Below are 23,533 nucleotides of genomic sequence, written 5' to 3' on the forward strand. Positions count from 1 at the left end.
TGCTGTATGACATTTTTAAAACCTATGAATTGATGGACATTTGTCACAATTTTTACAAACATAGCAATCCTTCAACCTTGGTATTTAAACATATTTTTTTAAAACAAAGTAAAACTCATCTTGGGTTTAGGACATAATCAAGAAATCTATATATCATTCTGGTAGAAGTAAAATAGTGAGCTGAAGAGCATAAATAAAGGGGTGCTCCTTTTTCTTGGAGGCTTTTTAAGGGTACAAATGCCCTGAAATTAACTGCCCAACTTCCATTCACATGTGGGAAGGTTGGGGTTTATAAAATGTATTTCACTTCAGCTAATGGGCCTTACCTCGTGGTAGGGGCAGGCAAAAATAACCAGATTGTTAAAAAAAATTCCAAAAATCATATTTAAAAAACCCTTAAAATCAAATCATTTGAGATATTTAGCACATTAAAATTCCAAAGGTTGTTAATACAATTATAACCAGTTCTGAAGTCCATCTATCCTCAGCAAAATAGAAAAAGGCTGTTTTTTCATATATGGGCTTATTCACAATAATATCTGTTCAACACAGTTATAGGGGAAAAACAACAGAATTTTTAAAACTAAGTACATTTAAAATAAATTCAATCAACCTTCAGTTCAAGCAGAATAATATTGAATCCAGTAATATATGAACTTAAAATCACAAAGTTAAACCTTAAACAAAAAATACAATAGAATACAGAGATTTTTTTATAAACCATTGGAGTCTGAAATGCCTTAGAATATAGCCTTTGGTCTCTTCAAAGTTCCTTGGGTTTTTTGTTTGTTTGTTTGTTTGTTTTTAATTATCCATTTAAATGTCTATTGTCCGAAGGTAGAGTAGTAAAGGCTAGGCTATGGGGTTCAAGGGATCCGTCCAGGGCCCCACAGCTGGGAAGCATCGGAGGCCAGACTTTAACTAGAGACCTCCCTTCTCTGGGCCTGGCTTCCAGTTCGCTGGGCCACCCATTTTCCTCCCCAAAGTTAAAGTTGAATCTTTGGGCTGAGTCTGCTCCCTGACAGGCAGGTAAAATCAATGAAATTGCCAGAAGAGTCAAAAATCCTTTTAAACAGCCCATTGCTATTAAGTTTCTGTTTGAAAAATCTGTTTCTTCTCCTCTCCCTTTTCTCTCTCTCCTGATATGATACCCCTGTGGCCAATACCCCCATCCACGTGGAGGCTTAGCCTAAGGGAAAATTAGTTCTCCTTTCCCTCTTGTCTCTCCCCTCCACCCACGTGGCCAATACTGTTACCAGCTGGTCGCAATGAGTCCTCAGCAATCTGCTCCAAGGATCTGGGTGATGAGCCGGCTGGGTCGGAGGCCAGATGGGTGAGAGACAGACCGCCGGGGTGGGTCGGGCCGGGAGCTGGAGCACAGCTCAGGCACCAGGTGAGAGGCCAGGAGCAGACGCAGGAGCTGGAGAGGGCCACAGGCAGGAGCTGATCAAGATGGTTTTCTAAAGAGCATCTCGGAGAACCTTGGCTTTAAAAAAAAAATTCTCTAGGCTAAAAAAATTTTGAGAAGTTCTCATCCAATCTAGTGGTTGCCATCTGTAACAGTTAAAATTTAGGGGAGATGGGGAGACTGAGGCAGGTAGAAATGAGTTTCTCTCTGCAAGGAGTATTATATTTTTTAGAGGTTTATTAAAGGATAAAGATTAAAGAATATACAAGTAAGAAACACGTGCCTAGGCCAGAGGCCTAGACAAAATAACCTCACATCACGCAAGAGACCGCCTGCTCCAAAACCGAAATCCAAAAAGAGCCAAACCCCTCCAAAGCCTTCGAATCAGCTTAAAATCCTTCTCGGTCTCGGCCCAGGTGAGATTACAAGGCATTCTGGGGAAGTGGAGCAAAGGCTTGTGGGGATTGTAGTCCTGTATTCGAGTCTATTTTTTACAGGGGAGAGAATTCTAGGAAGAAAATATTGTGAAGTTATTGTGGAAAGGAAAACTGAAGCAATTACATTATGAATTAGTTTTGAGTGTACTCTTCAGTATGGAAACATTTCCAACTCTTTGCACCTGAGAATGTGGTATGAATCTGAGTATAATTTCCCTTTATATCCTCCTGTCTGGACTAGCCTTACCAAGAGGCAGGTGTTCTCTAAGTTTTGAAGAGATTGTCATGCAGAATAGTTACTATGCGTTGTGTTTTCTGCTTCCTACACTCTTCCTGTTTTATGACGGGGTAGGCTTCTTACCATCCTAAAATCCTGTACCAATGCCTCATTCTGTCATGGGGTAAACCCTGGCTTCATGGAGACTGCCTGCAGAGCACAGACCCTGACAGTTCTTCATGTTAGAGAGGCTCCAGGTATCATCCCAGCAACAGTGTAGCTACATACTGTTGTTCACCAGCAGGCTGGCCCCTTGGGAAGCCTCTGAGTCAGAAATAGAGAACTGCCTTCTGCAGGGATGTTGACAGGGTGGTAGAAGGGGTGACTGAGGGTATTGAGAGTCAGACTGAGGTCCTGGTACTCTGAATGTGAGGCCTCTGTCCAGCTCCCGAGTGGAAATGAGCCCAGGCCAGCTTCACCTTCTCCCCTACATAAAACCAAATGGCAGCTCAATGGAAGATCAGCCACAGGCTCATATGGAAGAAGCAACTCATTGGCAGAGTCAGTTTTATTGTGGTTCTGAGAACTGTGTCATGGCATATGTAATTATCTGTCTGTGGCCTTGCCTGTGCCAAATGTTTACAGAAAGACCCCAGTAAAGTTAGCCAGACTCTTAGCCCCAGCACCCTTGGCAGAGGAAGAGCAATGGAGGCATTGTATGAAGAACTCAGAGTTCTCTAATTAAACTTCAAGGCAAAGATGGACCACAGATGCAGTGAGGTAGGAACTATGTTGGAAATGTGGTTGAAGGAGGCCAAAGGCTCCACAGGGGCCTCACCCCTGGATGACTTTTTTTTTTTTAATGAAGCATCAACCACAACTAGGTTCCATGGTGAATATAGTATGGATGTAACCAAAAGGCTTTCATTATAAAACAGATTTGCGACCTAATCCTCCAGCAGTCCATCCTGGCACAAATCCTCTTCTTATCCTAAAAATTAACCCTTCAAGTAAAAATAATTTCAGCCTCAAAGTCTCCATGTATTCCTCTTATGGGTTTTTTCCATTCCCAAAATTTTCTCTTTAATCAGTTGATCAATCAACAAGCTTTTCTGAAGGCCCTGCATAGGTCAGGAGGCACTATGCACCTTGGTGCTAGAGGTACTAAGACCAAAATGAAACCGCCCCTATCAGAGACAGCATGCACCTAAACATCTACCCAATAACTAGAAAGCATATGTTTGGTGAGGGGGGGAGAACACTAGAGCTGAGGGGACTGGAAAAAGTAGCAACTGAAAACTGAGCAGAGTTCTGAAGGAAAAACAGTTTTGGGGGGATGAGAGGGCATTGAAGTGGGAGTATGTTCTAGGCCCAGAGATGAGAGCTTGGCTGAACCATAGAATGTATAAAGAGGGATAACAGATTAGGGCAGGGTTGTGAAGGATTGGAAAAGCTCGTTTTGGATCCTGGAAGCAATAGAGAGCCATTGAAGTTTATGGAGGAGAGTAACATGATTAGGCATGCATCCTAGTAGTAGTAGATCAGGGATGAATTGGAGAGGAGAGAACTCAAGGCCCGAAGACTATTTGGAGGAGGAGACTAAGTGGTAGTCCAGGCAAGAAGTAAGAAAGACCTTAATTAGAGTGGTTGCCCTGTGAGAAGAGATGGGGATGGAGGTGAGAAACATCATGGAGGGAAAAACGACAGAATTTGGAGCTAACTAAACAAGGATAAATCAGGAGTTGAGCCTGGGGACTAGAAGGGTAGTAGAGTCTTTGACAGGGTCAGGGAAAATAGTGGGGATTGAGGTGAAGAGAACACATTCTGTTTTGGACATGTTGCTTTTGAGATGCCTACAGAACATCCAGGTATTATCAAGCAGGCACTGTGATTGTTGTGTCCAGCTCTTCATAACCTCATTTGGGGTTTTCTTGGCAGAGATCCTGAAGCAGTTGGCCGTTTCATTCTCCAGATCATTTGAGAGAGGAGGAAATTGAGGCAAACAGAATGATGCCCCTTGCCCAGGGTCACACAGCTAGAAAGTGTTTGCAGCCAGATTTGAACTTGGGAAGATGAATCTTCCTGACTCCAGACCCAGTGCTCTATGCAGTATGCCACCTAGCTAGCTGCCTATGCCATCTACATAGAAATGACAACTGAATCTGGAAAAACTGAGATCGCAGAGTGTTGTGAGGAGAGAACTATTGTTTACACACACACACTCCCATTCCCACTCCCACTCCCACTCTCAGATGGTGGGGCATGAGTGCGACCCAGCAAAGGCAGTAGAGATGGAGCATTTAGCCAAATGGGAAAGGAATGAAGAAGGCATTGTCATGAACACCCAGGATGGAGAGAGGGTCTGCAAGGGCTGATGATCAGGGTCCCAGCTACAGACCAATGAGGAGGGAGACAGCGAAGGTCACTGGATTTAGCAGTTGAGATTGTGAGTGTCCTTAGAGAGGTTCAGCTGGGGTGTGGTATCAGCAGTTAAGGAATTAGGAGGTGGAGGTAACACATGCAGGTCACTTTTTCTAGGAATTTGTGAAAGCGAAGGTATGTGGGATGATCAAATGAGGGGCCAATAAATTTAAGCAAAGGTTTAAGGATTGTGAAGATTTGCTTGTGCTTGTAGACATCAGGAGCCAGTGGATAGGAAGAAAAGGAAATGTAAGGTCAATAGGGCATGTGTAGAAGTGATGGGGGACATGGGAGGGGCTTGGCAAAAGAGAAGAGGTCACATTGTGGTTTTCGTGGCTGGAGGGGGTATGCCATAGATTATAGATCCTTCTGTTCTTCCCAAGATTTAAACTGAACATTGGATGGAACCTCAAATAAGGTCCCTGAGATCTAGAGTGGAGGGGACTAGGCTGAGCCCTCCTTTTTTTAAGACATCCCTGTCTGTCAGGAGGCTCCTTGGGAGACTGCTGTCTTTGCCTGTCAGGGGGCTCTTTGGGAGATTACTGTCTTAGCCTCCTATCAAATGGTGAGGTCATGTGTAGGCATAAGCCCATGAGCTCTCTGTTCTCCCTGTTTTACAGATTAGGAAGTAGAGATAGAAAAAGTTTGTAACTTGCTCCATGGCCCATAGAAGTAGGGCTGCAGCTGAGAGCCTCTTCACCAGGGAAAGCCTGTTGATCTCTGGCTTTGGGATTTTTTCAACCCTATTGAATGCTGACTAGTGTAATTTTGGTATAATATTAACCCTAGATATTGAATTCTATTGTAATTTGCCACTAGTGGTTGGTGGTTATAGACAGACTTTTGGGTAGAGGTGATCCTGTAATTGACAGTTGAAAAGATGGCTGAGCTTGGTAGTTGAAAAATCAACTAGAGACTGGATATATAAAAAATCCTATTTAATTGTAATTATAAAGTTCAAGGAAAAGAACAAAGAAGAAGAAAGGTGTTTTATAAATATTATTCCTATACTAAAACTTTCTAACTAATTCTCAAAAAAAGCCACTAAAAACTTCGCAAGAAGTGCCTTCTGCCTGGGAAACCCAAGCCTACGCTAATCTCCTTAAATCCAGCTTAAATATAAATTTCTAACAATCTAATCTAATTATAAGTAATTTTATATTTATCTTAAAATCAATTCAGCTTCTCAGTCTCTCACTCCAGTCTCCAAGCTCAATACACTGACAGGATAAAGTTCTCTTTTGCCCCCTCTGGTCACACCAGGAAAACACCTGAGTTTTCTCCTACTCTGTCAGTTTTCTCCTTCAAATCTTTATCCATTCACAAGATGTTTTCAAATCAACTGTCACCAGAAATCCTCCATAGACACACAGAGGAAAATCCTTCGCCTCCTTTCTCTTGCGAGGTCAAACCCAAGAGAGCCGTTAACTTCCAACATTCCCATCAGAGTATCATGGAACCTCCATGAAAATTCTAGTTTGGTCTTAAGGTAATCTCTTCAAAACCTCGTTCTATGAGCTGGAGAGTTTCTTATAACTTCTTATAACTAACCTTATTTCCTAATAAATCCAATTATCCTAATACTAGTTTGAAAGTCAGAGGGATAATTTATGGACCTAGATGGGCACAGGGCACTGCCCAAAAAGTGGGTACTTTTTCCACTCACTGCTTTTCATTTCCTAGAAGACTACCCCAAGAGCTTCTGGGCCTCTGAGGTAATTCCTTAATTTCTTTAACAGTTCTGGGATTCAGTATGACAGCAGGGTAAGTTTCTAGATTACTTGCCTCCTGTTTAAGTTCCCCTTGTTGGCATAGCTTTCATTTTCTGTCCTAGCCCCTGGCTAAGGCTGGGCTATGGTTGCTGCTTTCAAGCTGCTAAATGGCTCGTGGGTAGAACTGGTGCTTTGAGCCTGCTTGCTTGAGTGGTATTTTGGCTTGGCTGCTCATGGCGTTCATGATCCCTGTGTGTGGCACCATGCTGGGCTTCCATGGGCTCAAAAGCCCATCCTACTGTAAGTTTCTAAATCATCATGGAGGAGCTAGCTATGTACAGCGACTAAATCGCCACTCCAGCAAAGGCAAAATATTGAAATGACAGCTTTTCTTGAAGAAGACAGAGTAGAGGTTATAGGCAGAATTCTCATGACATTTTTTTTGCACCTTCTTCCAAACTTTTACCTCTTCCTTCCCCTCAATGTCTAAAATTATCCAGTCTTTCCTTCAAAACCCCACCCCCCCTTTTTTTAAATATATCTTCACTCCAGAAGCAATCTGATTAAACCCATCTACTATAAAATGTAAATAATGGGTTGTTTTTTTTCTTAACCTTCCTAAAGGTGTTTGGTTGTTCGTCTAAGTTGGTATAGTTGTGGTTGGTAAGGAGAGGAGCTAGCTTAAGTATCATATACTGCCCTGGTTTGCTCAATTTAACCAGGCTCTGGGTGGGAAAAGGAATGTTTGAAGGCCTCCCCATGTTCTTAGAGTCCCTTCCTCTTGTGATCCTTGATGGTTGAGGGGTCAGGGGCAAGTTTGGCTTCAATATCTGCCCCTGGGTTCTAAGGAGATTCTAGCAGTCTTGTATTGTCTAATGTGGAAGAGGCATGAAGAAAGAGAGGATTTACAAGACAAGCTAAGCTTGCAACACAAGAGTAAAGGACCTAAGTTGTCAAGGTGAAGATTCCAAAACGGAATATTCCCAGGAAAGGCAGTTGGAGCCTCTGACTTCCAGCAAGAAACTGATTCTTTCATACTTTCCCTCAGGGTGCTGGGTCAGAGAGCATGCTCTCTGATCCAGACACTTGAATCATCTGGGTTAAAGAGTGAGATCTCATGAGAAGAAATCTCAAAGCATTTTCTTGCTCTCCTTTCTCCTTATCCTGCAGGTGCCAATTTGACCTGCTCACTATTTATGTCCAGTTGTCATACACTCAGATGGCCCAACAAACCATTAAGTATGTAGTTAACATATCAGGTTAATGTTATGTTAATTTATTGACTACAGCCTACAATTCTTCACATGTGCTCAGATTCACCATTTTATTGCCTGTGTAACATATGTCTATTCCTAACTTTAAAATTTGAAGGATTTATTGGAAGCTGGTAAAGATGTTTAAGATTTTGATAGATGAAAAGCTCTATTTAATGTGTGTGTGTGTGTCCATCTTTCTGTCTGTTATGAGTTTTTCTAGGAATGATTCACTTTTCCTCTTATGGTTCTTGAATAGATATAAACTTGAATAGAATAGAATTGAATAGAAATAAACCCTGTGAATTAGCTCAACTATTTTATTAGGTGCTTAGAAACTCCTAGTTTTCTGTTAGAAGCAGGCAAGTTGTGAAAAAATTTTCGATTGCAAATCCTCTAAAAGTTCATCTAGGGAATTCCAAATTTAACTCAAAGACATAAAGGCAGCTATTAGCTAAAAGTGGGTCACTTTCTAATAATAACACTTTTTAAGACATACCTAGTTAGTCATTATAGAGTGTTCAAAGCACTTTGGAAAAAAGAATGTAAAAAATTTTTTTTCAAATTGAAGTATTTCATGGGCCTGACTGATAGGAGCTTTTCTGCTCACATCCTGAACAATTTTAGCCTGGGTTGCTCAAGCAGAAGGGCAGAAAAGAGACAGGAAACACCTGGACACTTTCCATCTTCTCCCCACCTTCCCCCAGGCTAAGGTGCATTGTGGATATATGGCCAGTGACCTCAGGGATAATAGCTAAGCTGCCAGTAAGTCCCCACCCAGTCAGTCCCCGCCTCCCAGGAGATGAACCTGTGCAGATCTGGCTCAGTCCACTTGCACTGACCCATTTTCAACTCTGTGAAGGGAACATTGACACACTCCTTAGCTATTGACAATATTGAGGCTTCATCTGAACATCCAGACAGGACAAGAGTCATGGTGTAATGTGGTTTTTTTTCTGTGCAGATCAAGGGCACCCTTGGACGCCTACTTTCGGGTCAACAGGACACAACCCCTCCTACCAGCAGACCCACCTAACCCCACTGATGACGACAACGACGATGACGATGACCCTGGCTCTGAAGATATCCATGTGTCGAGTGGCTCCGATACAGAGAGTAACACTTCCAGTGAAGAGGAGGAGGAGGTGGACATCCAGGATGAGGACCCAGACCCAGATATTGGTCTTGGAGGTGAGCACTCTCCACATTTGGACATGGGTGGGCAACAGCCTGGCTCCTGCCTATGCTAAGGTCCAAGCTGGGTCTTCTCCATACTTGGATGGAAGCTTTCCATATTACAGTGAGCGAGAACTATGTTAGACATTACCAGGTACATGGAGGACTTGATTTGGCCCCAGGTATGTCGTATTTACAGCAGGGCGACTTAATGGAATTCAGCTGTCCCTTCTGATGTTCTGCTTTTAAGAGCTAAAGATGATACTTCATTGCACCATCCTAGACCAATTCAGAATCTTTTCTGGGCTTCTGGATTGTTTTTGACGGGATTGTCTGTTAAGATCAAAATGCTGCTCAGTTAGTTTTGGCTCCTGGTTATCTATCCTTTCATTAAATTCAGCAAGCTTTATTAATGCAAACACAAAGAATGAAGCAATCCCTATTCTCAAGATCCTAACATTCTACTGGGAAAGTCTTACAAGCCTGTCAATACACATACACATACATAAACATTCATAAAGAGAAGAAACCAAGGCTTAGTACAGAGTAGCATGGAGGGATGAGGCTTCCATATAAAGGATTTTAACTGTGTCTTATAAGAAGAAAAACTTCCAGGTGGAGTTGAAGGAAGAAGGGTGTTAAAAGAATATAGGATAGGGGCAGCCAGGTAGCACAGTGGATAGAGAAGAAGGCCTGGAGTCAGGAGCATCTGAGTTCAAATCTGGTCTCATCCTGGACAAGTCACCTAACCCTCATTGCCTAGCCCATGCCACTTTGATGATAAGAAAGAAGGTAAGGGTTTAAAAACAAACAATACAAGATGGGCAGTTTGGAAGTGTGGAGATGGGGTCAGGGGTTAGGGAAAGGGAACCAGCCAGTCTTTCTGGGTCACAAAGTATGGCAGTGGAGGTCATGCTCTGTGAGGCTGAGGGGTCTGTTGTAACCAGCTTGGGAAGGGCTCTAAAAGCCAAATAGATCCTTGATGTAGGTTTATTGAGCTAGGCAGTCACATAGTCCTATCCAACATTGAGGATTTTGGCAATCTGAAGAGGAAATAACCCAATGTGGGGAGGTCAGGAAGCCCTCAACTCAGGCAGCAAAGAGAAGGGTCAGATGTAGATGTTGTAGAGGGAGAAGCAGCAAGACCCCCAACTGATGAGAGCCATCTTCAGACTTATAAAAGATGAAATTTGAATCTACCAGCCCATATATATGGCTAGGCCTTTGTGTCAGTGATTTCTTTTCTGTGCCTGGCCTGTAGTTTCTGGAGAGGATTCTGCAGAGACTCTTCCAGAAGATCCTTCAGCCCAGCAGGAAGCCACTCCTGCTTCTGAAGCAGAGGTCCCCCTCCAACAGGTAACAGATCCACTTTGTCTTTCAAAAGAGCAAACTAGGAGGCTAATGCACTCAGCTGCCTAACCAGAACATGCCTGGGCTTCCCTTCAACAGTCTCCAGTGAAGCCTGAACCACTCCCTCCACCAGCCACATCTACCACAGGTCCCTCAGATGAAGAAGAAGGAGACACTTGCGCCATCTGCTTTGAGCAGTGGACCAGTGCTGGAGACCACCGCCTCTCCGCACTGCGGTGTGGGCATCTCTTTGGGTACAAGTGCATCTCCAAGTGGCTCAGAGGACAAGCTGGGAAATGTCCCCAGGTATGTACTCTAGTTTCCTGATGTACAGATGTTAAAGACTGTGTCCTTTGGTTGGGGAAAGGGGTGTCAGGGTTAGTCAAGCAGTTGCCTATGAGCCCTATGTGAAGACAACCTCCAGGAGGCCCCATAGGCAACTCCAAAGGTCACACACACACCATGCCAACAGTGAGTGCACAAGCCATTCTTACTTCCCTTGTGTGCTGAACAAGCCTCATCTTCCCTGTGCTTGAGCTCTGGAGGAGTGGATGTTGGTCTTTGCTTCTTGGATTGTCCTTGGATCACGTTCTCCACAGAAGCTGCTTCAAAGTGTCTCTTTCAGGCATTCTTGCCTCCTAGTTGACAGGGAATTACCTGTTATGACCTTCGTCAACTCTGCCCCTGCTCCTCAAACCTCCTCTGCTCCAGGTTCTGAAGGAGGATGAATTCCATCCTCTCATCACCAGCTTTCTTTTAGCCAAGCCCCTTGACACAAGGCCTTGATTCTGTCCTCTCCTGTTTTCTTTTACAGATTGCAACTTCCACATTGTCTCTCATGCTTAGTCTCTCCCCATCTCCTGGTTCATTCCCTACTGCCTACACACACATTCTCAGGCTGTTCCTGTCATCCTTTCTAGCAGTCATCTTTCCTTTTAAATCCTTTTTAGATTCCTAAAAAGAGTTGTCTATCCTTGCTGCCTCCGCAGCTTTACCAACCCCTCATTTTTAATCTTTCCCTTACAATCTGGTTTTCATTTATGCAAACCTCACAAAGGGTTTCCAGTAATCTACATTACTTAAACCTGATAGCCCTTTTTCAATCATCACATTCCTTTATCTGTCTTTAGCTTTTGACACTGTACAGAATGCCTCCTCATTCCCCCCATTCTCATTTCTTGGCTTTCAGGACATTGCTCTCATCCACTTTTCCAACTATTTCTTAAGTCTTCTTTGTTGGATTGCCCTTTCTCTCCTACTCCTTAGAAGTAGGCCCCAAGAGCTCTGACCTGGGACCACTTTTCATCTTACACTTGGTGATTTCATTCATTCTCATGGGTTTGGCTATCTAAATTATGTACCTAGCCCTAATATTTTCTCCTGAACTCCATCCTCACATCACCAGCTTTCTTCTGCACCTGATGGTCCCATTGACTCTTCAAACTTAGTATATCCAGTACTAAGCCCATCATCTTTCTCTCTAAATTCACAACTCCTCCAAATGTACTGCCATCTTTCTCAGCCTCATAGTGATCCCAGCCAGAGGATGTAAGATAGCTCAGAGTCTTCCTGGAACTTCCTCTCTCCCTGCCTTGTAGCAGGCATGAAAATGTTTGTTGCATTGAATTAGACATTTCTGCATCAGTTTTAGACAAGGGCTTCTTCACTGGGTTTGTGTCCTAGACATCTTTGGCAGTCTGCTGAAGCCTGTGGACCCTTTGTCACAATAATGTCAGTCATTGCATAAAAGAGAATACACAGGATTACAGAAGATATCATTTAAATTGAAAAATAGTCATTCAAATGTTTCTGAAGGAAGTGGACAGACTCCAGGTAACTGCTGCTGGTGAAGATTATTTTCTTCCACAAATACCATTGTCCAGTGGTTCATCTTGGCCTAGAGGTGACTTTGCATTCTTGGAAGCCAAATTCTGCCAGTTAATGCCAAACTAGAAAAGGCTTTAGCTCCATTTCAGTGACCAGATATTGTGCCAAGGACCAGCTAGCCTCCCTCAGGGCAGTAAGTGAGCCTGTTAGCTACTGCTGACCATTAGTAACTGATACTATCATTTTGGAAGCATCCCAACTTCAAGTGATCCAGAAGAGAGTGGAGAGCTGTAGTGGGTGATGCTGGGCTGCAGGATATTCCTGACAATGACTTACCTTTGAGTAGAATAAAATAAATGGGAAATAAATGGAAGGTCTTGGAGTCAGAGAGACCCAGATTCAAGCCCTGCCTCTTGTCACTAACCACATGACCCTGGATAAGGCAGTCTCTGGCCTCTAATAGAGGCTCCATTTCTGCATGGGAGATCCTGTGATCCTTAACTGTGACCAGAGAAGAATGGTGGGTAACAAGAGTGTGAGGTAACAGATGGTCAGCCTAAGCCCACAAAGCTTGAGAAGAAACAAGGAAGTCTCTGTAGTAGGACCTTGAGTAGGACCTTTGTGGAGGAACAATGGAAGCCAGGCCAAGGGGTGAGGGTTGGGGAATCATCTAGGTGGAGGGAATTAGCCATATCATGTGCAGTTGGTTCCCTGTATGGGCTCTAAATCGGTCTGGTTCTCCAGCCCATGTGGTACCACATCTGTAAGGCAATAGGAGAAATCAGTGAGGGGCCTCTAGGGTTCCTGAAGGAGATGCTGCCTTAGTGAGGTGCCACTTGTGGCTTTCTAAAGCATTCAGGATCCTTAATTCTGTGGTTTGGGTGTGGATCAGGAAGGAGCCTTCCTTTAACAATATTAACACTTTTCCTTCATTCTCTTTAGTGCAACAAGAAAGCCAAACGCTCAGACATTGTGGTTCTCTATGCCCGAACCCTAAAAGCCCTGGATACCAGTGAACAGGAGCGCATGAAAAGGTAGAAGGAAAGGGGTCTGCTTGTCATGTTCACCTTTGATTTCCTGCAGGCTTTTCTTAGAAAACAAACTGGCACAGTTGTAAGTGCGCTGTATGGGGGATGGGTGGGGGTTAGCTGACTTCAAATCCTCCCTCAGAGATTTATTTAGCTGTGTGGCCCCCAGCAAAGTCACTTCATCTCAAAGCCTCTGTTTTCCCCTCTGTAAAATGTGAATATTCCAGGGTTGCTGTGAGGTTCAAAAAAATAACAACAATTCCCTCTAAGGGAATTCCTCACAAATCTATATAGTCAGCCCTAATCTCCAGGACCACATTGCCAGGATGTCTTGTGAGCACTTCACCCCCGACAGTACATACAAAGCAGAACTCTTCCCATTTCTCTCAGATCCCATCCTTCCTCTACCTCTATCAATGACAGCATCCTCTGTTCACCAGATTCACAGCCCTAGACTCACACTTCCCCCATGACCCCACCTCCTCCGCTCCATCCAGCCTGTTGTCAAGTCTTAAGTGTTGTAGGCACATAACAGCCCTCATAACTCCCCCTCTCCCTATGCACCACTCCCACTTCATCCTTTGTCCTCCCTGTTCTGGCCTCTTTTCTCCAGTCCCAGTGCTAGGCTGCATGGGAGGTGCTCTGTAAACGTTAGCTATTGACTGCTATCTGTACATACCAGGCCCCTCTCTGGAGATCTTCCCTGGCTCCCTGTGCCCTCCAAGAGAAAGACGGTCCTCAGTGACCAACTAGTGCAATCCAGACCAAAAGGAAATCTCCACTATAACCCAGCCCAAGAAATGTGGTCATCCAGCTTCACTTGAAGAGCCTCATTGAGGAGGTCCTATGGCCTGAAGTCACCTTCTCTACTGACACAAAGCTCTCATGGCAGAGGAGTTTTGCCCTTTTGCGTTAATGTGGAGTTTACAACTAACCTGGCATGGAAAGCCCTCTCTGGTCCACCTCCCTCTGCCCATTTTCCAGTCTTACTCTATACTGTTTCTCTCCATGCACAGCCTTTTCCTAACTGGACCTTCCCATGAACATCCCATCTCTTGTTCCATGCCTTTGCCCAGCCTGCACCCTGCCCTGGGGTGTTAGATCCCCCTCAGTCCCCTATGTCCGTATTGTGTGCCCCCCAGAAAACATGAGCTCTGTGAGTGCAGGGATGGTTTCCTTTTGTTCTTACACCTTCCCACCAGGCCTGCACCTCATCACGACTAGGAATTGAAGAAGTTGTTGTTGAGTTGAATCTACATTACAATTTCTGGGTCCTTTTCTTGGTCTTGATGAGGGACTCAGAATTCAGTGTGGATGGACCCCTGTGGTTCAATTCAACAAGCATGCTTTGGATTCCAGTTGTGTGCTATGCCCAGGCAGGAAGGGTACAAGGACAGAGAGGACCTGGTGTCTCCTCTCAAAGAGCTTGCACAGTGTGGTGGGAAATGCATCATGTACAGATCAGCATGTCCCTTACAGCAGCCCTGTGGAAATCTAGGGGCTGCCTTTTCCCTTATTCTTCCCGAATGACCCAGGTGAGCATGGTCCAGGCCCAGAATGGAGGATGGAGATGGGCATGACAGCTCCTGGGATGATAATCTCCTTGAAGCACTTTCTCTTTCATGGCTTGGGAGTTCACATTGAATTCAGTGATTCAATTAGAATATGTTATATTGTGGAGTATGATGTCTGAAGAACGAGCTGTTGGGAGGGATTCTGAAATGCCATGAAAGAACCCAGAAGAGCATTCTTTGATGTGCTCTATGTACTTGTCTAATTGTAGATAATAGGGACCAGCCTCTGACAGGCAGCTTCTCTGATCTGCTTTCTCCTCAGAGAGGAAGAGGTATTCTGATATAGAATGTTGCATGTGTGGAAATCCATTGTGGAATGTGTAATTTGTTAAGCGTTTTTCTTTGTTTTAAAAAGCAATTCTAGAAGGGGTGGCATGTATGCCAATGAATCAGTGAGCACTGATGATGCACCTGCTATGTGCCAGGCACTCTGCTAGGTGCTACAGATAACAAACACACAGAAGGAGACAATTCCTGCTTCAGGGAACTTGTATTCTAATAGGGAAAACGTGCCTGTGTGTGTGTGTGTGTGTGTGTGTGTGTGTGTGTGTGTGTGTGTGTGTGTAAACATTTGCAGAATAAAGACAAAGAGAACAAATGAAAATATAGTATCATTAAATTCAAAAGAGGGAAGGCATTAGCAGGGCAGAGTCAGGGAAGACTTCATACAGGGGATAGGGCTGGAGTAGGAAGAGAGGGATTTTTGGACAAAGGGCATTGGGGGGGATGGGAGATAGAGATAGTGCAAAGGCATTGAGACAGGCACAGGCTTAGATCACAACATGCAGGATCAGGGAATAACCTGAATGAGAAGAGCTCTGAGGAGTTCATCTTTTATTGCAACTGGAAGCCACTGGAGTTTTTTAAGTAGGGGAGTAGCCTGATTGGTTCTGCACTTAAGACATCACTTTGGCAGCTGTGTGGAGGACATGCTGGAGGTGAGACCATTTAGGAGACCACTGCAGAGTCCAAGAGGGAATGAGGGCCTGAAGTTGTGAGTAGAAAAAAGTCAGATCTAATATATGTTAGAGAGGTAGAAATAGCAAGTTTTAGTGACTGATTAGATATGTAAGATGAAGGAGAGTGAGATGTTGAGGATAATGCAGAGATCATAAACTTGGGAAACTAGAAGAATGGAGGTTCCCTCAACAGAACTTCAGAGGACAGGTGGGTTTTGAGAAACATCTAATGAGGTATTTTTTTGGACCGGTGATGTAGAGATGTCTTCAGGAAATCCTTTTGAAATATCCATTAGGCAATTTGTGATGTGAGACTTGGAGTCAAGAGAGATTAGAACTAGAGATTATGTGTCTAGGAGTCATCTGCTTAAAAATGGTCATTAAACCCATAGGAGCTGATGAGGGAAGAATGTGAATTCAGAAAAAAGAGAGCCCAGCCCAATCCAGAGACCTGGGATGCACCCATAGTAAGGTGTGACATGGGTAATCAGACAGCAAAGGAGGCTGAAGAGCCGTCAGGCAGATGGAGGGAGAGCCAGGATGTGTCACAAAAACCCAGAGAGAAAAATGTATCCAGCAGTCAGCACAATCAAGCAGCAGAGAGGTCAAGAAGGCATCTGAATTTGTTTTCGAGAAATCATGGTAACTTTGGAGAGAACAGATTCAGTTGAATGGTGTGATGTACTTGGAAGTCAGTTTGCAAAAGGATAAGGAGTGAATAAGGGGAGGGGAAGTGCGTAGATAACTTGGCCTAGAAGTTTCGAGAAAGAGGAGACACATAGGACATTTGGTTTAAGAGGATGGAAGGGTAGAGAAAGAAGTTAATGATTAGAGAGGGAGGATGATTGAGGGGGGAAAACAATTGGCATAAAACCAGACATCAAGCATCTTTTAGAAAGTGGTATGATAGACCAGGGGAGCATCCTTTAGTGGGACATAGACAATCCCATTGCTTGCGGAGTGTGCTGTGGGGGTGGAGCTCATGTGCTACAGGGATCCCTTCTTAATGGCCCCTTGGTGCTGGCTTCTCTATTTGCAGTTGCTTACTCAAAGAGCAAATGCTGAGGAAGGAGGCCGAGTTAGAATCAGCCCAGTGCCGACTCCAGCTGCAGGTACTTTCTGATGAATGTAACAAGCTTCGAAATCATGTCCAGGTATGTGTCTTATCCTATTAACCCACAGTGTTTTTGGAATAGGAATGAAACAGGGATCTTTCTACTGGCTGAAGGAAATCTTCACCTTAACCAGCTTTTCTTAAGTGCCAGAAATGCTAGGGTCCTGCCCTCAAGGAGTTTATAGTCTACTGAGAGAAGGCAGGTACATAGGTTAAATATATACAGCATACAAAGTAATTGGGGGGGGGGGGTGGATCAGTCAGTCAACATTTATTAAGCACTTAACCATGTGCCAGACCCTGGCATATCAACAACTAAGGAAATAAAAGAAAAGCTGCTTAAAGGAGTGACATTTAAGCTGAGCTTTGAAAAGGGTGAATGAGATTTTCTAAGGGGTGGGAGTAAAGACAGGAAATATTCCAAGTACATCCAGGGCAAAGGCAAGTGGATAAAGCATGAAATGTCATAGAGGAAGAATACCACATGGGCTAAATGTGTGAGGGGATTTGTTGATACAAGTTGGTTCTGGATATCAAGAGCTTTCCATGGCAAACATATAGAGCAATTTATATCTTCTCCTAGAGGTCACTGAGGCATGTCCTTGGAAGGTTGATGGGAAGGGAGAGCCAAGTCAGAGAGGCTGGATGCAGAACAAATAGGGCCATTGTGGTATTTTTCAGTAGAGAGGGTGGCAGCCTCTTACTGGGTGGTGTTGTAGTAGAAGGGGAGAAAGGGAGACTGATGTGATTGGGTCTGGAGGCAGGACTGACCATACTTGGTAAAGTGTTTGGCCTCCCTGGGTTTTACTGCCAGATCCTTTTTGGCCTAACTGGAAAAATAGGCCTTGATACCATATTTTAGGACAGCCACCAGGATATTGAAGAGGCTGTTGAGTGCCGATAGGCATCTAACAGAGAACAGAGGTTTTTTGGGTTGTTGTTCTTTTTTTTTGTTTTTTCAGGAAGTAAATATGTATTTATTTATACTTTAGAGCATCTCTTTTTAGAAATAGCTAGTGGTTTACCAATTTTACTAATCTTTGTTAAATTCACTTTTTTATCTTTCTGTTTACTTCACCTTTTTAATTTGATAATTTCCTCTTGTGCCTGATTTGAGTTTATTAACTTGATTTTCTGAACTTTTTTAGTTATGTGTTCAGTTCACTAATCTTTTCTTTTCCCCTTATTAATTTGTGTTCATAGATATAAATTTGCTTCTGAGGACTGTAGTAGCTATATGCCACAACTCTGACACTCTTAGAGCTTTTACCTTTGATGTATTTTTTATTGTCTCTTTGATTTGCTCTATTATATTTCCACTTAAGACTCATCAAAGTTTGGTTGTTTAACAAATGTAATTTGAGATCATGAGAAATCAGAAAATGGTGTGTTGCCAGCCTTAGCTAGAAGGGATCTTTGAACTTATCATATGTATAAATGGAGATTTTGAACCCTAGACTTCAAACCCCAGAAGTCAACCATGGGCACGTGGTTTTTTATTTTGTATCCTTGATTTCTAATAAGCCTTAATAAACCTCATAAAATATAATATTTTTATTATTAGAAACATAATTTAATTTTTACACCTGTCAAACTCCCCTTATGTTACCCATGAGAATGCTGAGGCCTATCCCCAAAGGGAAGTGATTTGGCCAAGATTAGTAAGAAGCAGGGCCAAGGATTTGGAGCTGGGTCCTCTGAGTCTAAAGCAGCAGTGTTGGATGAAATATAGGAATTATCTCAAAGAGATCAGAGTCATCAGAGGGGATCTTGTGACTGCCTAAATTTTAGTGTGACTTTTAAAAAGATTATCAAACTGCAAGTGAAGAGAATCCTCTTCAATTCCACAGTATCATTTTAAGCCAGATTTCAATGCAGCAAAAGAATTAAAACTGTGTGCAGTTTTTTACCATATGCATCCAGAATATCCACTGAAATTTCAGTATATGGGGAAGATAGCAAACTCCAGAGCACTCTTCATGTATTTTTATGGTTGATTCCTCAGGAGCTGAAGGTTCTTGTGGCTCAACATGGGTCAGGTTCTGTTCAGCCTGGCATCTCACAGGCTTGTTTACAGAACTGTCTGCCTCTCAGCCAGAACCAGCACAAGTACCAGTTTCAGAAGGCCTTCACAGTATCACAAGAAGGGAAGTGCCGCATCATGGCGTACTGCGATGCCCTAAGCTGTCTGGTAGTGTCCCAGCCTTCTCCTCAGGCCACCTTCCTTCCTGGTAAGCAGCCTGAAACCTTGGGCTCTTTGGGAATCAGTATTCCTTTTGTTCTGGTTTTCAGTTCATATTCCTTTCCTCACACTCTGTCATCTCTTCCCTCACATCTTCTCTAGTATCACAAGAAAAACAGCCAAGGCAGCCAACCAACATTACATTGGACGTAGTGGTCCTTATCCTCTGGGTGGAGGGCAGGGTCTCTGGGACTGGCCAGGGCAATGGCCTGGCTTACTCGATTCTGCTTTGGTTAAGACACAGCTTTGCATGCTTCAGGGAATGACAACCATCATTTTGACCCACTGCAGCCCATTTTATTCCTAGGCCACAATGGTTCAGCCATTCCCCAATAGAGAGATAGAGAAAAATGCCATTATGGTTTGACCAAGTATCTACTATGTGCTAGGCTTTGGGGATACAAATACACAGAATGAAACGATCTCTCTTACAATGAGGCTGACCTCCTAATGAAGGCTATAACAACATCAATAGCAACATGAAGAAGGCCACTTGGCAGGGGGAGGGGTGGGGCACAAGCAGCTGGGGCAATCCGGAAAGGCTTTGGGTCAGAATAGGGAGGCTGGGCTGCATCTTAAGGAACAAAAGAATAAGGGAAGGGGAGGAAAGGATCAAGGGCATCCCAATCATGGGGGTAACCTGTATGAAGTCAGATATGTGATAACATCATGGAGAGCCTAAGGAACAGACAGAAGGGGAAGCTAGGGCTGGGTTGTGGAGTATTTCAGAATCTAAACAGGAATTTAGTCTAAATATAGTAGAAAGTTGCTGGAGTTAAGTGAGTAGGGGTTACCTGGTCAGATCTGTGCTTTGGTGGCAGCCATGGTAAACTGGAGTGGGGAGTTCTGTCTCCACATTCTGCCAGGAGACAGTTGCAAGAACTGAAGAAAAGGTTGAGGACTTGAACTAAAGAGTTATTGTGGACATGAAGAGAAGATATCAGACATGTTTTGAACCAACAAGACTTGTGTGAACCTTGCTTTGACCCATTTTATATAGAGCCTTAATATAGTCTGATTTTATTGTTTTTCTTTTCACTCTGCTCTCTTTATCACTACTCTGGCTTTTCCTGATTTGACAGTAGCAAATGTTAAACCATCTTTTCATTTTGAAACTACTTAAATATTTCTCCTATCAAACTGCATATTACACTTTCTCCTCTAAATTTCATGTTGTTATTTCTTATTTTTTAATCCGTTCTCTGATTGTCTTTCTTTTTGAAAAGTTTGATTATTTTATATTTAGCCTCTAGGAAGGAAAATTCTTATACTAAATTTAACAAAAATCTCTAAATGAATTTTCTGTCTTATATCAGTAGGCATGATTTTTTTTTTTAACTTGGACTTAGTCTTTATCAATGGCAAGAACTTCACTTTAGGTTTGGTTTCTCCCTCATTCTCTCTCTTTAATTCCTTACTTCACCCTTCTTCCTTTTATTTCTTTTTCTCTGAATTACCATTCTCAAACAGTCCATGAGTTAGCCAGTACTCTTGAGTGTTACTCTATTTTGTTAGCAACGGCTTTGGAAACTAAATTTTAAAATATTTATGTAAATTTATATATGGGTATGTGATTTGAGGTCTAGGCTTTCAAAAATTGCTCTATAGCAAAAATGAATAATATGGAAAATGGGTATCAGATGATAACATTTGTACAACCCAGTAGAATTGCTCATCAATTTTGAGAGAGGGGAGGGAAAGAAAATGAATCATGTAAACATGGAAAACTATTTGAGAATTAAAAATTTAAAAACTTATGTAAAAAAGTATAACTTTTATAAATACTTTTGGCTCAGAAGACTTAATTCTTTTTCATAAAGTTCCTTTAAGAGTTTATGTTTCTCTTTAATATGTGAGGGTTGTAGTGTTGCTTATACTTTCAAAAAAGTGTAACTATAGGGGGCAGCTGGATGACTCAGTGAATTGAGAGTCAGGCCCAAAGCCAGGAGGTCCCAGGTTCAAACCCCAGATATTTCCTAGCTGTGTGACCCTGGGCAAGTCATTTGACCCCCATTGTCTACCCCTTATCATTCTTCTGCCTTGGAACCAATACCTAGTATTAGTTCTAAGACAGAAGGTATGGGTTTGAGGGAAAAAAAAGTAACTATATTTTGATTTATCTAATTGTGGGTTCATGGCCCCAAGTTCTTCATTATCTCTAGTCCTCCGTAAATAATGGAGTCAAGAAAGAGGCAAAAGTGGAAGGAGGCCACTGGGGTGGCAATTGTTCCTTTATAAAAGTGATTTCTGAAAATTTTTCCTTTATTGTATTGTTAATAATTAACTAGAATGTGTCAAGAAGTGCTGTACCTTAGGTTCTTCTTTGTCAGAATCATATGAATCCTCTGGTTTATACTTTACTAATTATTTTTTCCATTGAAGCAAGATGTTCATATTCTTTTTTCCCAGAGTTTCTGGGATATGGAAATCAGTAAACTCTAGATTATCGCCTTATCATCTCTAGGTCTGTCATTTGTCCAGTTTATTTTTTTTATTATTCTGGGTTTTCTTTTTCCAATTTTCTCTCCTTCCTGTTCTCTGTCTCTCTCTTTTTCCACACTCCCCCCACCCCCAACAACCCCCTCCTGCTTCCCCCCCCCCCATCTGTCTTAGGATCAATACTTTGTATGGGTTCTAAGGCAGAATAGCAGTATTAGGGTTAGGTGACTTGCCTAGTCACACAGCTAAGAAATATCTGAGACCCGATTTGAATCAAGGACCTCCTATCTCTAGATTTGGCTTTCAATTCACTGAACCATCTAGCTGAAAAAAAAATTTTTATTTTTTTAAATATCTTTTTTTTTTTGGAATGCTAGGTTTTCTCCCTCCCCACCACCTTACTGAGAAGGCAAGCAGTATGATATCATACTGTGAAATCATATACAAGTGAAATACATCTACAAGTGAAATCAGACAAAACATATTACTATATTAACAACATTACAAGAAAAATAAAATGAGAATGATATATATATTTAATATTCTTCTAATTTAATTTGCACTCAAATTTCATCAATTCTCTTTTTTTCATCATTCCTTTGGAATTATCTTGGATAATTGATCAGAGGAACTAAGTCATTCACAGTTAATAATCATTACAATATTGCTATTACTATGTACAATGATCTGGTTCTGCCCCCATTTCTCTGTATTAGTTCATATAGGTCTTTGAAAGTTTTTCTGAAACCATCCCTCTTCTCATTTCTTATAGCTCAGTAATATTCCATCAGAATCATATACCACAGTTTGCCATTCCCCAGTTATTGGGTATCCCCTCAGTTTCTAATTCTTTGACACCACAAAAAGAGCTGCTATAAATACATCTCTACATGTGTGTCCTTTTCTTTTTTCTTTGATTTCTTAGGGGTATAGACCTATTAGTGGTATTTTTGGGTCAAGGGGTATGCACAGTTTCATAGTCCCTTGGGCATCGTTCCAAATTGTTCTCCAGAATGGTTGGATCAGTTCATAATTCCACCAATAGTCTATCAGTGTATCTACTTTCCCTTATCTCCTTCAGCATTTGTTATTTTTGATAGATATGAAGTGATAACTCAGAGTTTTAATTTGCATTTCTCTAATCAATAGTGATTTAAAGCATTAATAACTGACTTCTAATGAAATCTAACAGTTTGTGTCCTTTGACCATTTATCAATTAGGGAATCACTTTTTTTTTTAACCCTTACCTTCCGTCATAGAATCAATGCTGGTTCTAAGGCAGAAGAGCAGTAAGGGCTAGGCAATGGGGTTAAGTAACGTGCTTAGGGTCACATAGCGAAAAAGTGTCTGAGGCTAGATTTGAACTCAAGACTTCCTATTTCTGGGCTTGGTTCTCACTCTACTAAGCCACCTAACTACCTCCATCTTGTTTTCATAAATTTTACTCCATTCCCTATTGTGAATTTTAGATTTACTCTACCCTGCTTAGTCTTTAGAATTTTAGCAACCAGGGGCAGCTGGGTGGCTCAGTGGACAACCCCAGCTGCCTAGTTCTTATTGTTCTTCTGGCTTGGAACCAATACACTATGGATGCTAAGACAAAAGGTAAGGGCTAGGCAATGGGGGTTAGGTAACTTGCCCAGGGTCAAACAGCTAGGAAGTGCCTGAGGCCAAATTTGAACCTAGGACCTCCTGTCTCCAGACCTGGCTCTCAATCCACTGAGCCATCCAGCTGCCCCTGATTGCTAAAATTCTAAAGACTAAGCAGGGTGGAGTAAATCTAAAATTCACACTATATATTTGAGAAATGAGCCTTTGTCAGAGAAACTTGCTGTAAAATCTTTTATATTACTTCTTTGTCTGTGGTATCTTTTAGCAAACTGGAATTCCTGATTATCTCTTTAATTAGCTCTGTTTTAGTTTCTACTTTGTCTGTGATCATGATTGCTATCCCTGGCTTTTTTCTTCAGCATAAGCACAATAGATTTTGTCGCATCTCCTTACTTTAACTCTGTGTATATCTTTTCATTTCAAGTTTGTCTCTTGTAACAAACAACATATTTTTGGATTTGGGTTTCTAATCTATTCTGCTCTGTTTCCATTTTCTTAGGAAACTCAGCCCATTCTGAGTGAGACAGAGAGAGAGACAGAGAGAGAGAAAGTTCTCAGGAATTACACATACAATCTTTTTCTATGAATCCAATATGATTTCTCTTTCATTTTTACCTTTTGGGTCTTGTATTTGAATGTCAAATTTTCTACTCAGCTCTGTTCTTTTCTTTAGGAATACTTAAAAGCCCTTTATTTATTAAATAAACATTTTTCCCCTGAAGGATTATATTCCAGTTTACTGTGCAGGTGATTCTTAGTTGTAA

The 23,533-nt window shown here is 42.3% G+C and overlaps 1 protein-coding gene across 3 annotated transcripts in view; it reads left to right on the plus strand.

The window, feature by feature from the left end:
* The window catches only part of RFWD3 (ring finger and WD repeat domain 3), a 53,027-nt gene that overhangs the window by 10,727 nt on the left and 18,767 nt on the right, over nt 1-23,533 (plus strand). For 2 of the 3 annotated variants that reach the window (XM_007477506.3, XM_056811582.1), the window contains exons 3-8: nt 8,413-8,639; nt 9,886-9,980; nt 10,074-10,280; nt 12,744-12,835; nt 16,402-16,516; nt 18,482-18,707. In XM_007477506.3, the coding sequence (XP_007477568.2) occupies nt 8,413-8,639; nt 9,886-9,980; nt 10,074-10,280; nt 12,744-12,835; nt 16,402-16,516; nt 18,482-18,707 (962 nt within the window). Of the gene's footprint in view, nt 1-7,269; nt 7,435-8,412; nt 8,640-9,885; nt 9,981-10,073; nt 10,281-12,743; nt 12,836-16,401; nt 16,517-18,481; nt 18,708-23,533 lie in introns of those variants that run through there. The other variant, XM_056811586.1, reaches the window with a different exon arrangement.

This window comes from Monodelphis domestica, chromosome 1, assembly GCF_027887165.1.
Source record: "Monodelphis domestica isolate mMonDom1 chromosome 1, mMonDom1.pri, whole genome shotgun sequence".
Taxonomy (NCBI): domain Eukaryota; kingdom Metazoa; phylum Chordata; class Mammalia; order Didelphimorphia; family Didelphidae; genus Monodelphis; species Monodelphis domestica.